The sequence below is a fragment of the Drosophila virilis genome, chromosome X (assembly GCF_030788295.1).
Source record: "Drosophila virilis strain 15010-1051.87 chromosome X, Dvir_AGI_RSII-ME, whole genome shotgun sequence".
Lineage (NCBI taxonomy): Eukaryota > Metazoa > Arthropoda > Insecta > Diptera > Drosophilidae > Drosophila > Drosophila virilis.
The window spans coordinates 19,416,970-19,429,589 of NC_091543.1; the positions used below are offsets into that span (position 1 = coordinate 19,416,970).

At 40.4% G+C, this 12,620-nt stretch overlaps 1 protein-coding gene and 1 long non-coding RNA gene across 4 annotated transcripts in view; one reads left to right on the top strand and one right to left on the bottom strand.

Moving 5' to 3' along the window:
* The window catches only part of LOC138911195 (uncharacterized), a 76,264-nt gene extending 70,587 nt beyond the window's left edge, over positions 1-5,677 (bottom strand). The window contains exon 1 of the long non-coding RNA XR_011416588.1: positions 5,479-5,677. This is a non-coding gene — a long non-coding RNA (uncharacterized lncRNA). The remainder of the gene's footprint in view (positions 1-5,478) is intronic.
* Neto (Neuropilin and tolloid-like) overlaps positions 1-12,620 on the top strand; it is an 83,514-nt gene that overhangs the window by 53,077 nt on the left and 17,817 nt on the right. For all 3 annotated transcript variants that reach the window (XM_015170845.3, XM_032439826.2, XM_070208916.1), the window contains exons 5-9: positions 976-1,305; positions 1,379-1,476; positions 3,301-3,443; positions 4,561-4,670; positions 6,917-7,048. In XM_015170845.3, coding sequence (XP_015026331.1) covers positions 976-1,305; positions 1,379-1,476; positions 3,301-3,443; positions 4,561-4,670; positions 6,917-7,048 — 813 coding nt within the window. The remainder of the gene's footprint in view (positions 1-975; positions 1,306-1,378; positions 1,477-3,300; positions 3,444-4,560; positions 4,671-6,916; positions 7,049-12,620) is intronic.

Below are 12,620 nucleotides of genomic sequence, written 5' to 3' on the forward strand. Positions count from 1 at the left end.
AACTTTAACGACACATCCGCACATCTATGCACATACATGTATGATAAAACTTTGCACATTTTGTGCTAGCTGATAATTAGAAAATAATTTTAATTGGCGCGCAGCCAGTTATGTATATTAAAGGGAAACGAAACAAGTTATTTGTCGGTCTGCGGCAAAAACTAATTAAAATTACATTAGGCACTGCGTTAGGCATTTCGCATGTGTTAATATTTATGAAGATTTTTAACAGTATTACAGGCTAATGCTTCTGTCTCTTTGCCACATCATGTCCATAAGCATCTCCTAATTAGCTCGAATGAACTTTGTCACCCATCAAGATATAACTGGCTTACGTGATGCAGCATATTTTTATTGTATTGTATTTCGCTTTAGATTTAATTTGTCACAGGTTTCATTATGACATAAGAAATATATAATACTCTGATAACATTTGTTATTCCATATCTTTTTATCAGCACGGTGGATGTTGCCACCTTGCCATATACATTTTTATTTGCTTGATTAATCACATCGGATTCAATTTGACATGGGCATCGCATTTCAGATCAGTTAGCTTGACAGTCGTAAATGACATTTTAAATTACGCGACCCCTGCCCAGCCATGCTTATAAAAGAGGTGTTTGTCACCTTGGCAATGCAGCGTTGCCACAGTTGCGCACAAGTATATGAATTCCAGATTAAGTTCAGCTTGTCAACATAAATGGACTTGAACTGTTATGACATGTGAAAACGGGATAACTACAAGCTGGACACTGCTCACTTTCAAAAGAAAACCCCCGAGCTGTTATGACATGAGAAAACGGTGTTTATACGGGCAGGCCACAGGGTGCTTTTCGTAAAGAAAATTCTCAAATTAATATTAATTACTTTTGCTAACCACAATCATAAGAATAAATGCTGTTGCAAGTTTTAGCCTAGTTTTTTTTTTTAGTTTTGATCAAGTTTTTCAAGCTATTTCGCTGACTTTTCCAGATACGCGATGGACAATACGGTTTCTCAACACTAATTGGCAAATTCTGTGGCACAGATTTCCCACCGGAAATAACCTCGAAAGAGCGGTATCTGTGGCTGCATTTCCATTCAGACGACACCATCGAATACACAGGTTTCAGTGCCGTCTACGAGTATCTCGATCGAAATCGAGAGGCGCCCAGCACGGACCTCAATTGCACCATTGAGAAGGACGGCTACGAGGGCTTCATCAACTCAACAGATGTCCCAGCTGACATAAGGGAGCAGGTGATACGCGATAAGATTGCTCTTGACTGCATTTGGCGCATACAGGTGAAAGACAACTGGAAGGTGGGTGTGGCTTCACTTTGGTCACATATACACGCAACTTCTTACAACAATTTTCTTTCCCTCTCTTTTTAAGATATTTTTGAAATTTTTGGACTTCCATCTGAGCAAGCCGAATGACTGCGAGACCAACTTTCTGGATATATTCCCAGAGCAAACAGTAATGCCATTAAGGTAAGAGTTAAGAGCTATCCCAATGACTGCCGATGGGTGGCGTATACGCAATTTTGTGCCACAAACCAATTTCCGCTTCACGAATGCGCCACAATGTGAAGCCAGCCAAAAAGCATTTTCTAACGCTGTAAAGATCAAAGCATGTAAAGCAAAATTTCAATTTATTACCAGCCCAAGTAAATTGTATGACAGCGGAAGTTGCGGCGGCGCCTTTGACTCGTCCAACTGGAATTGTTTTGTGCCACCAACCGACGGCGACCCATCTGCCATTTGCCATTTGCCATTCGCCATGTGCCATTCAGTCGGGCACATCCCTCTTTTAACACGCCAACATATTTCCACTTGTTGCGCCTCAGTCCCAGCTCTCCTGTTCTCTCCCTCTCAGCCGCACTCTTGCAATGCCATTCGATTTTGGGGCCAGCTATAGGGTTCCGGCTTTTGTGCACACTGATGGGAATATGTCGCCGATGCTGGCGTCGGGGGCAACGCCAACGGCAACGGCAACGACAGCACCACTCAATGTGATTGACTGGCCGTCTAGCTGGGGCTGCCTGTCTTGTCGGTCAGGTCGATTGATCCGGTGCTTGTTATACCCTTGCGCAGGGTATTCAAATTCACAAACAGCAAAGCTATGCTGAGAAAGACACATATGTCTGCAGGCTACTTTTCATGTTGAAGGCACTTCTTCAATTGAATATCATCATCTAGCAGTTATCAGTATAAAAAATATGTCAAATTCTTAGCTCTTGACTCTTCAAAAGCACATGCATTATAACCAAGACACTTTATTTAGAATGGAAGAGTATTTAAATGTCGGCATACCGAAGGTAATTACTTCTGCTTTTTTTCTAGTTGCCATTGCCTTTGGCAATACCTTTGATATTGTCCTTGGTTCTGTTGTCCGACGTCCCCTCGGTTTCTATTTAAATTCACTTTTCGTAACAATTTAGCAAACGTGTTGGCCAGGCAACATATCAACCTAAACATTCACTCAAGTATGGGCATGGCATGGTGTGGATCGAAAAAACCAGCGTACATAAGGAGTATATTAGATTCAAATGAACTTCAATTCTTTGGCAATATGTAGTGGATTCTATATATATATTTAAGCCCGGCATTGCAATTGTTTTTTTTTACCATGAACTCAAATTTCAAACGGCAGCTGAGACTTTACTGGAAAAATGTTACAGATGATTTGTTTCAAAATAATTACAATGTACAAAATCTGAGAATCAAAACTTGGGCTCATAGATGCGAAAAGCCAGTTTACCAAATCAATGACAATGTTTTATTGTGCTTTAATGTGAACCTAGCTAAGTTTCAACCGAAAGTCAATTTGCACAATTTTAAGCTTATGCTTGGCACATTCTGAACATAGTCCTAAGCTATGAAAACTGATGATAAACTTAAGACCTACTAAGTTGGGTATAAGGTAGTCTAGCAATTTAACATGATTACCAAATTGATTGGTTTCTTCAAATATTATTACCTTTAAATTACCTAAGTCATCATCGAGTTATAGAATATGATAAATAATTCATAAATTCATGAACTCTGAAAGGATAAAATATGTCTAAATTAAATATATATAACCCATTACGAAGCTTTCTGCAGGTGTTGCTTTAGCTTTTTCGTTTTAGGCTCAAGCATGAGAGTGCACAATTTTAAATTAACCCGCGATGCTGCGAAACGAAGCTAAAAGCATTTTTACACCCCAATATTGATTGTATATTTGCCATGCCATGTTTTCTTTTATTTGATCTGTATTTTTAACCTCTACCCCTCTTCATCGTTTGTTAAATTCTTCTTTTTTTTTGTTTGCAGAGTGAAAAACTTTTGTGGTTCGGCGGGCGAGAGCATTACGGCGGAGTCGAACATTCTGCACATGCGATTTTACGCGGAACAAAGTGCGATTAATTCAACATTCGCAATTCTGTACACAGCATTCCGGGACCGTGGAACGGGAAGTAAGTTTACAATTTTAACTAGGCCATTTCAAACATTTCAAAACTCAACGCACACTAAGTTATGCTGGCGGTGGCGTTGGTTGCGGCAGCAAATCCTTCAAATTTGCGGCACGTGTGTTAACGGAACGTCTCAAAGCAAGCAGCAGCAGCGGCAGTAGTAGAAGTGGTGGCAGGACAATGGAATAGGGCAAAGCCTGGACAATCCTGTGCTAAGCTAACGCTATCCCTCAGCTGCACCCAAACACCACAAACGGCGACGGCTCTTTGAATGGATTTTTGGGCGGCTTTTTGGCTGTCAGTTATTTTTTCCTTTTCTGTTGACTAACAACTGTCTCTCGGCCTTGTCCATGCCTTTGTCTTGCTAACTACTTATGTATGTATCTCGTTGTTGCTTATAGACTAACATTTACCGCCAAACTGTTTGTTTGTCTGTCTGTTTGTTTGTCAGCCTCCTAGCCCAGTTTTGCGTGATTGCCGCCTGTTGCCAAAGGCTAAGCACTCCTTTGTCATTCAACGATTGTCCTTTGTTCCTGGCATTGTGTTAACTTTGCCAGAGCTCTTTTTGGCATTTTACAGTTAACAACTCCCAGCCCAGTGCTAGCCAAGGCTAACAATTGTTAGGTAACAGCCAAAACTGAGCCTGCAGCCGAGACATTGGGAAGAAACTGAGCCTCAGGCTATGGTGAAAGCTGAGCAGGAGGCAGAGACCGAAGTCTAAGCTTGTACTTTTAGCTGCCAGTTACCGAGGCATTGCAATTATTGTTGCTGCAGGACTATTTGTGCTTGAGATTATGTCTATTTGCTTTTGTGTCTGCTGCTGATGGCCATTTTTTTACCCTATAGAATGTCTAACGGGAGTATTGCCGCTGCAAGCATTGATTTTGTAAACAGTCGTTCTTGCTGTACGTACTTCCAAGGATAAAGTCTGCTTTATATATACTATACTACGGTTGATCACAGTCATAGAGTCAGTATACGAAAAGTATTTTCGACTAATTTAAACTGTAATAACACTGCGAACAGAGTATAGCGCAGTCGGTGAGATGCCGACTGTATCATTTTAGGGCAATTCAAGTTAAATTCTAATCATGAATTTTTGCCTACCACAAAAAAACAGCCTGCACCGACGACGAGTACGATTGCGAGGACGCGACCTGCATATCAAGCGATTTAAAGTGTAATGAGCGGGACAATTGTAAATTTCGCTGGGACGAGGAGAAGTGTTCGGTAAGTGAGAAATCAACTAACCATAAACCCACACAGCCCACCCACCCATAGACACAGCCGGCCGTAGTACGTGCACCTATTTACCCATTCAACCATTCAAGTCATCCACAAATATAAGAGGAAAAGCATCTCCCTATCATTATGTAGGCCAAACTTCGTACATGCATCTAATTATGGGCAAACGAATGTGCCGCATACTCCTGCCTTTTATTTTAACTATGTTCAGCCACAGTGGCAGCACACACACACGCACACACAGACACACATAGAATTACGCTCACAGACACGTACACAAACATAAAGTTGGCCAAATAAGTTTTGTTGCCAAAGTCTGAGATTTGTATTCGAGGCGTGCCCCCCCACTCCCTCTCTGTGTTGTCACCGCTTGTTGTTGTTATTGTGTTTGGTTTTTCCTATTTTTATTTTATTTTTTTGTTGGTTCAGCAATTGTGTAGATGATTAGATTTGATAGGGTCACAGCCCAGCCAAAGCAAAGCCCTCTCAACCATATTCCCTTGTGACTCATTTAAGTTAAAAGCGGCAAATAGTTTGCATTTCTTGGGGCTTTTATTGCCCCCAAATAATGTGCGATTCTGTTGTAAATCTTGTTGCGATCGTAAAGCTCAGCTAATTGTTCAAGCTCGAAAAACAGCACGAAGCTTCTCTCGCGCACTTGAAAACTCGGCAAACATTGAACGTGGGTATTTTACGACTTACAAAATTTGAATACTCTTTGTAAAGGGTGTTGTGTTATTGAGAGGAGTTGTGTAACGTTTTGAGTAAACGCAAAAATAAAATATATACTTACCCTTGTAGGTTTGCTTTTATAGGAAAACCTTACTTTCCAACATATGCTTTTAATAGATTATATAGTAATCCGATCTGAGACGGTTTTGCAGATATGCTAGGGGTACAGTAAGGCACGTAATTGCTGAGTTTTGTCAAGTTATCGTCTTAGCAAGAATATCTTTATGAACTATTTTCGATCCATCCGATTCCGATATGTAGCGTCTGCAACAAGAAGATAGACCTATAAATAAGAGGAAGTTTTTTTTTTACCTAGCAAAAAAAAAGGAAGTTATTTGCCTACTACTTATAAACAATTCATACAAAATCCAAGAGAAAAAATAAAAAATTTATCACACCCGCATATGTTAGGTTCGTCCCATTGTAATACAATGGAATCCAACTGGCAATTACAGTTAATGGCACAGATTACATTCTAATGCAAGCATTTGTAACTATTTTTGAAAAATTAAACCTGCGCCATGATAGTTGTTTGTTTATAAACTAATTTGATAGTTGCGTTAATTGTATCAAACATTAGAGAACAAAAAGCGTATTTGATTTGAAAATTTCGTATGTCAAATTAGGAAATAAGGCGATTTTTGATGTTACTAATTTTGGTTTCGAATGTAAATGCATTACCAAATAAATCGCATTATTTTTTTGGACACTTCATAATTGGTCCAATGGCTCGATCGAAAGTTCAATCAAGCGCATACACAATTTATGTTTATTTAATTGGCTCACAGTCAAATTGGCGCACGATTTTTAGTTAATTGTGTTCATCGAGTTTACATTGCCAAAGCAGCTTCATCGAGCGTCTAATTAAAGCTAGTTGTGCATGTGGGCTATACAAGAGATTGGACAAAAACGTAACCCATTAAAATTATGTCATTTTATATGTCGACTTGTTTCATAGAAGAAAAACAAACGGCAAAAACTTACATGATGGAACGTCATTTAAACCATGCCAACAACCTTTTTATACAATTTTCAAGCTGCGCAAAAAATTCGTATTATACGTTCAGCCATTCAGAAAAATAATAGCCAAATAGGGTATAATAGTTTTGTACAAAATTCTGTTACAGACAGAAGGAATTGTAATTGGGAACACAAGCTCAGTTGATCCAGCCAGGTCTATCTGTTTCCCTGTATGTGCGAGAGCTTATAATTTTTTTGGTTTCCATATCTCCCTTGTATTATTATATATAAATGTGGATGGGTATGAACAACAAACAAACAAATGAATAACGAAACTAACTAAGCTCTGACTATAAAACTATAAGTATATATGAATATAGTCAGCGTTATTTTTTAAATTTACATCTTAAGTTCGTAGCTCAATTACAAAACTCGAAAATAAAGTGAACGCTGCTGTAGATAAACGCATTGATCATCATAATTGAAAAATAAGTCTATTTAATTAATAATATATTGTTATTGTTTCGTGGTATTCACAGAGTGAAACGACTGGCCAATCCGAGCATGTGGTCATCATCATCATCGTATTTGGCTTAATACTTGGCGGCATGGTCATCACCTTTATCGTCAATTGCATACGCAAGATCATACGGGATCAGAAGATAATACGCGTAAGTATCGTAATATTGCTTGATTGTAATTAGGCAGCCCTCGGCGCGCATATCTAGTGCTCCCCGCCCCACTCCCGTTTAGCGTGTCTTTGTCCTTGCCTATTTAATCTATTTGCCTTGCTCACACACTCTGGAACTCACGCCCTCTTACTCGCTGTGCTTGCCCTGCTCGCTCTTGACACTGCCTTCCCCCACACCATGAGTACGCATATTACCTCCCTATACCCCCTTGCATTCTGTGTCAAGCTGAGTAGAGCCCACAAACTAGTCGATGCGAATAGTTTTTAAATGTTAAAATTATGCAATTATATAGATTTTGTTATAGCTGGTAATGCATATCGGTGAATTCTTTTATAATGCAGCGCACAAAAGCAAACAATTTACAAAATTTTAATGTATGTAAATTGTAAAAATTTGTAGTTATTCCAGCTGACCAGATATGCAAAATGTAACCAAAACAAAGCCTGTGTTTTCCCAAAATTTCGCTTTGCTTATTAATGCTCAGCAAATGTGTGTGTGGACGTGTTTGCGTGTGTGTAGTTGTACGACTGTAATGTACGCTTGATGTGCATGATTTTTATATACCTCTTTTTATAAATGAGCAAAGAAGGTATAGCAACTTTCCAAAGGTATGCGTCAGTCAGAAGGGGCCTCTCTCACCCCGTCAAATATATGTATATATGTATAAATATGAAGCCCGTATATCTGTCTGAGAGAGTATTCTCCTAAATACAGACAAGGATCAATATTAAGATTTTTATGATCCCCAAATCGATATATTTATATATATGTTTAAGCATTGGAGACACTTGAATTTTATAACTATTTGACAATAACCACATTAGTTGTTTGTGAATACATTTTTAATTGAGTGAGGCAGTGATAACAACAAATTCCTGGAGCTTCCGTGGAGTGAGCCCCGTTAGTCTATTGCCTACAGGGTATCTCAACTTCTCTCGGACCTAATTCAAAATTAGCAAAATCATAAAAATAAGCTCTAACTGGGGAACACGTTACACGAAAATTACTTTAAAACAGGCCCAGTATGTGTACAATGATAATTATAACAACACAGCTTTCATTAGGCCTAACGTCTGCACTATGGAACAAATTGAGTTTTTCGATAATTAAAATTTAAAAGCCATCTCTTTGATTTGAATCGGGTATGGTCACTTGTTATCTATATTTAATATTGCTTGCAGAAGAGAGCTTTTATCTGCCTCATCCTACCCATGCTGCATATAACGTTTACTCGTATTCGCAATATTGATCAAATGTGCTTTTCATTCGCAACACGAGTGTCAATATGTGGTCACAGATATTTAGTTCAGTCTGCACCATAAAAATAACGTATACGCCACGTGACGAGCCGTTTGACCTTGACTCTGAAAATCAGAGCTGTGTTGCCAGTGTTGCAGATTGTAATTACAATTTATGGCACTTAGCATAAGAAAGGACAAGAGCTGGACCAAATGTCTTGACTCCTAGTTGGACTCGCCTTGGGGCTTACGGAGCTGCTTCCATGGGGAAGCAGCTGCCCGCTGCAGATGCGTGTTTGCTATCTGGGGCAACATTTCATTAGCTGTCGATTTCAATACAATTCGTCTGATATCGTCCGCCTGCCTGCCTGGCCAGCTGGTCCAGTTGCTTGGCTCTTGGCACTCAACAAGCAACCTTATGGTTTGGGAACCATTTTACTGTCAATGCACTGCCATCGTCAGCCGCCCTGTGGCTCCCTGGGGCATTACTTGCTGAGCCAGCTCAAAAAGCGACGAGAACGCAAGACAGAGATGGATAGAGAGAGATAGTACGAGAGAGATTCAGTTTAACTTTGACTTTTGGAATATTGACGACTAGCGTTGATGAAAAACAGAACCAGAACCAGAGACCGGAACAGAGCTCGCTCTGGAGCTTAAATTGAATATCATTCTGGACATGGCCAAAAATATACTGCATCTGCTTTACAACAAGTTAATTAAGTTAGTGTGTGTGGGCGTGAGGGCGTAACCGTAGTTCTGGCCCTGTTTATAGGGCGCGCAACCAGCTGCGCAGATGTTGGCAGGCCGCTTGATTAAACAGGCGACCCGCAAGACACGCCCCCTCTTTCTATTTAGCTGTGATTTGTGTGTATTTGCTTGTTTTCTATATGACTGAATATAAGAAGCTAAAGTAAAAGTAAAACCAAATGCTGAACACCTTTTGGCCAATTTAAGCTACCAAACACAATTTGAATTGGCCCAGTGTGTGTGTGTGTGTGTAGGGGTTGGGGGGGGGAGTGTTTGCAGTCTGTGTGGGGCTTTAAAGACAAAGTCTCTTGTTTTACATTTCGAGTCTACCAGTCTGCCACGCTGCCAAGCTGCCAGGCGAAACCAGTCCCACGCAAGGATGTTATTTGGAGTTGGAGTCAACAACGATGACGCGTCGTCGGGTCTATTAAATTCCTGCCAGCTGTATATGAAAGGGCGTTCGCATCGACGCTGTCCTGGCACGAGAAAAGGCGACAAGATTCCTATCACGCAACCTATTATTGTTTTACTAATGCGCTGCCTCGCCAGCCACGCCCATAGCAAACATGCCTTAGCTTTAGCACTGGCTCTCAATCTGACCTGAAATGTAGATCTGGAGCTTTAATTGACGTACTTCAGCTCATATCAGTTGTTAATTACCAACTCCTCAGCTCGAATTGCTTTGAATATTGGCTACATGCAAATACCCTGTGCCCGTTAGTAGGCGAATAAAGAGTACTTAAATATATATAAGTAAATATAAATATACAGACGGAACTATCTGTTTAGTATTCAGGTGTGTTGAATTGGGCCAATTAAAGTTTTAGTTTTTGTATGAAAAGCATCTTGTCTGTTACAGGGTATCCCTAGACTCAGTCTGTATTCATACACATACTGTTTCGAAATGCCCATCACTGTGCTCAAGAGTTAATGAAATAGGAGCTGAGAGGCCTCTTAAACTGAGCCAACTATTCAATGAATGCAGCATTGTGCTCAAGGACTAGCGAGGACAGTACAAGGCTAGAGCATCTATTAAGGCAATAAATCCATTTAAAATTGTTTAGTGGCATTTCACAGCAGATATGCAGTGCGCAAAGCAGTTCAATTGTATCTGTTCATAATGGGAATAATAGTTATTGCCAAGCTTACCAATTGATTTCAAGTATCATCCATGCAATATGCAAATGGCAACAGGAGTTTTGAAGAGCCAAACAAGTTGCTTTGCAGACAGCATGAAAATTCATATGCATCGGGCAGAAACTCGAACGTACACAACAAAGCCCCCACTGTAAGATATGCGCACTAGAACTGATTCTTGCAATTAGACGAGTCTTGTCTTACATTTATTATTTGTTTATTTTTGTTCTTGGAAAGCCAATCCTTATTTGTTGAGAATATATCTGTGGCAGCTAAAAAATGTTAAAATCATTGAAGTATACAATCTCACAGCAAGGCACTTGCCACATTTAAATTGCCCGAATCATAATAATCAAAGGAAATCAGTTCGTTATTTCTAAATTAAGGCATCAGTCTAGGTTTCGGGTTACTCGTATATTATAAGGCATATGTACAATGGCGCCATTACATGGGCCGTGTGATGTTTTTCAATTTAAACTTTTTTGCAACCTAATTGAATTACACACTGTGCACAGTGGTACGCCCACAATCATGTACACAATTAAATGGCAATCAACAATTTGTGGAAAAGTTTCCGCATCAATTGGCAACGCAGTGCAATGGATTATATGGGTATATTTAATCATACCTATCGCATTAATTTAAAGCTAGCGCTCAATATTTGAAGACTTGTCGTATGGTTAATGCTCGAATAAGACAGAAGCTTTAAACAGCGTTGGGTGGTGGGCGGTGGGTTATGGCTTTTGGGTGGGGCTTGGCGCTGATGGCTGCTGGATTGCTGGTTATTGATGCCTGCAACTCTTAAAGGCTGACATATCCAGCCGAATTGTAAAACAAGCGCTGACTATGCACGTCGAACAGTTCAATTAACACACACACACACACACACACACACACAGAGACACTCACGAACACAAACACAAACACACACGCTGACACTCAAACGTGCACCTGCACGAGGGAGTGGTGACGGTTGTTGGCACGAGGGTCTGGGGGGAAAGCTTGGCAATCTGATTATCGCCTCGAGTGCTTGGCAGAGGTTCAAGTGTGTGACTATTAGAATGGGCTGGAGAGTGAAAGGGAGGTGCATTGATGCTCTGCGTGGCTTACCTTTTTGGAGGTCGCCCTCGAGCGGCGGGTCCAATCCCAGCCCGCCTAGGCCACACAGTTTTCTAGAACGTGAAAAATTATTCCATCGATGGGCATGGAAATAAAAATGGCAAATGCAGCGGGCAGCGTTGGCGCAAAGTAAAAACTTCCGCACTTTTTTATGGTCGCTCGCATTTATGAAACTGCATCAAATAAATTTGCACAAGGCGCACATCAAATCAAATCAATTCAACGTCAGCGGATTTGATGAAATCATTCAGCAGCTCGATCGATGTTCAACGGATGAGCTGGCGGCTTACTGCCTGGGCGGTTGAGGGGCTGCGTGTGCGCGCGCGTGTTTGTGTGTGTGTGTTTGTGTGTGTGAGGTGCGATATCTGTGCGTCGACAAGCCACAAAGAAATTGCTTTGCGGCAATACCATCGATAGCCTTTTAATATGCCACTAAATGACGGCCCAACTGATGCAACAAGTCGGGCAAGATGAACGGAGAGGGTTACAAAATTAAACTCGTATACAAATGGTATATATACATATTTTATATGTATTTCCATATCCCACAGTTTCCCAGTTTACAAGTTGGGGTCGTTCGTTGCATGCAGCGCGCATGCATTGCCCCGCGCATCCCCTGCGGCATGCCGCTCATTCTTTTATCCGTTGCTGCTGCTGCTTTTTTATGGCCTTAGACTTTGTGCAATTTCTTGACCAAAAATTCTTTTACCACTTAGTTTTTAGCTTATACTTGCAGATAAAAGTATCTGCACACTCGTGTGTACACACACCACGCAATTTTGTTGGCAGCAAGAGCCGCTCTAAGCCAACCAACTACCAACTGCCAAACGCAACCCTGCCCCAAAAGTTAACCAGACTGTATTTTTGTCTATGACCTTAGCGCCAAACTTGGCATATCTACAAACGCTCGTTAATAAATACATTTTTTTCTCTCCCTCTCTTCATCCCTCTGCTATTTCCATAGACTTTATTTTCGAAAACCAACTTGTAAGCCATGAGGGGGGCTACGAGGAGAGTATAAATAAAAGGCTAAATATTGGCTGTCAATGTGCTTGTCAGTATCGCAACACTACCGGCACTAGCGATGATTCTATGCACATCGTTACAAATTAATAGTACAGCTCGAACCTGAAGAAAATTGTCTTAATCTAAAATACAAATTGTAGCTCAAAATAAAACATAGTTGATCTTACATATTTGTTGGATATTGCTTGTAGATGAAAAGGCTTTATCTACCCAACCTGCACATTACTTCTACTTGTATTCACAATGTTAAACAAATGTTATTTCACATCACGCGTGTCGCTATG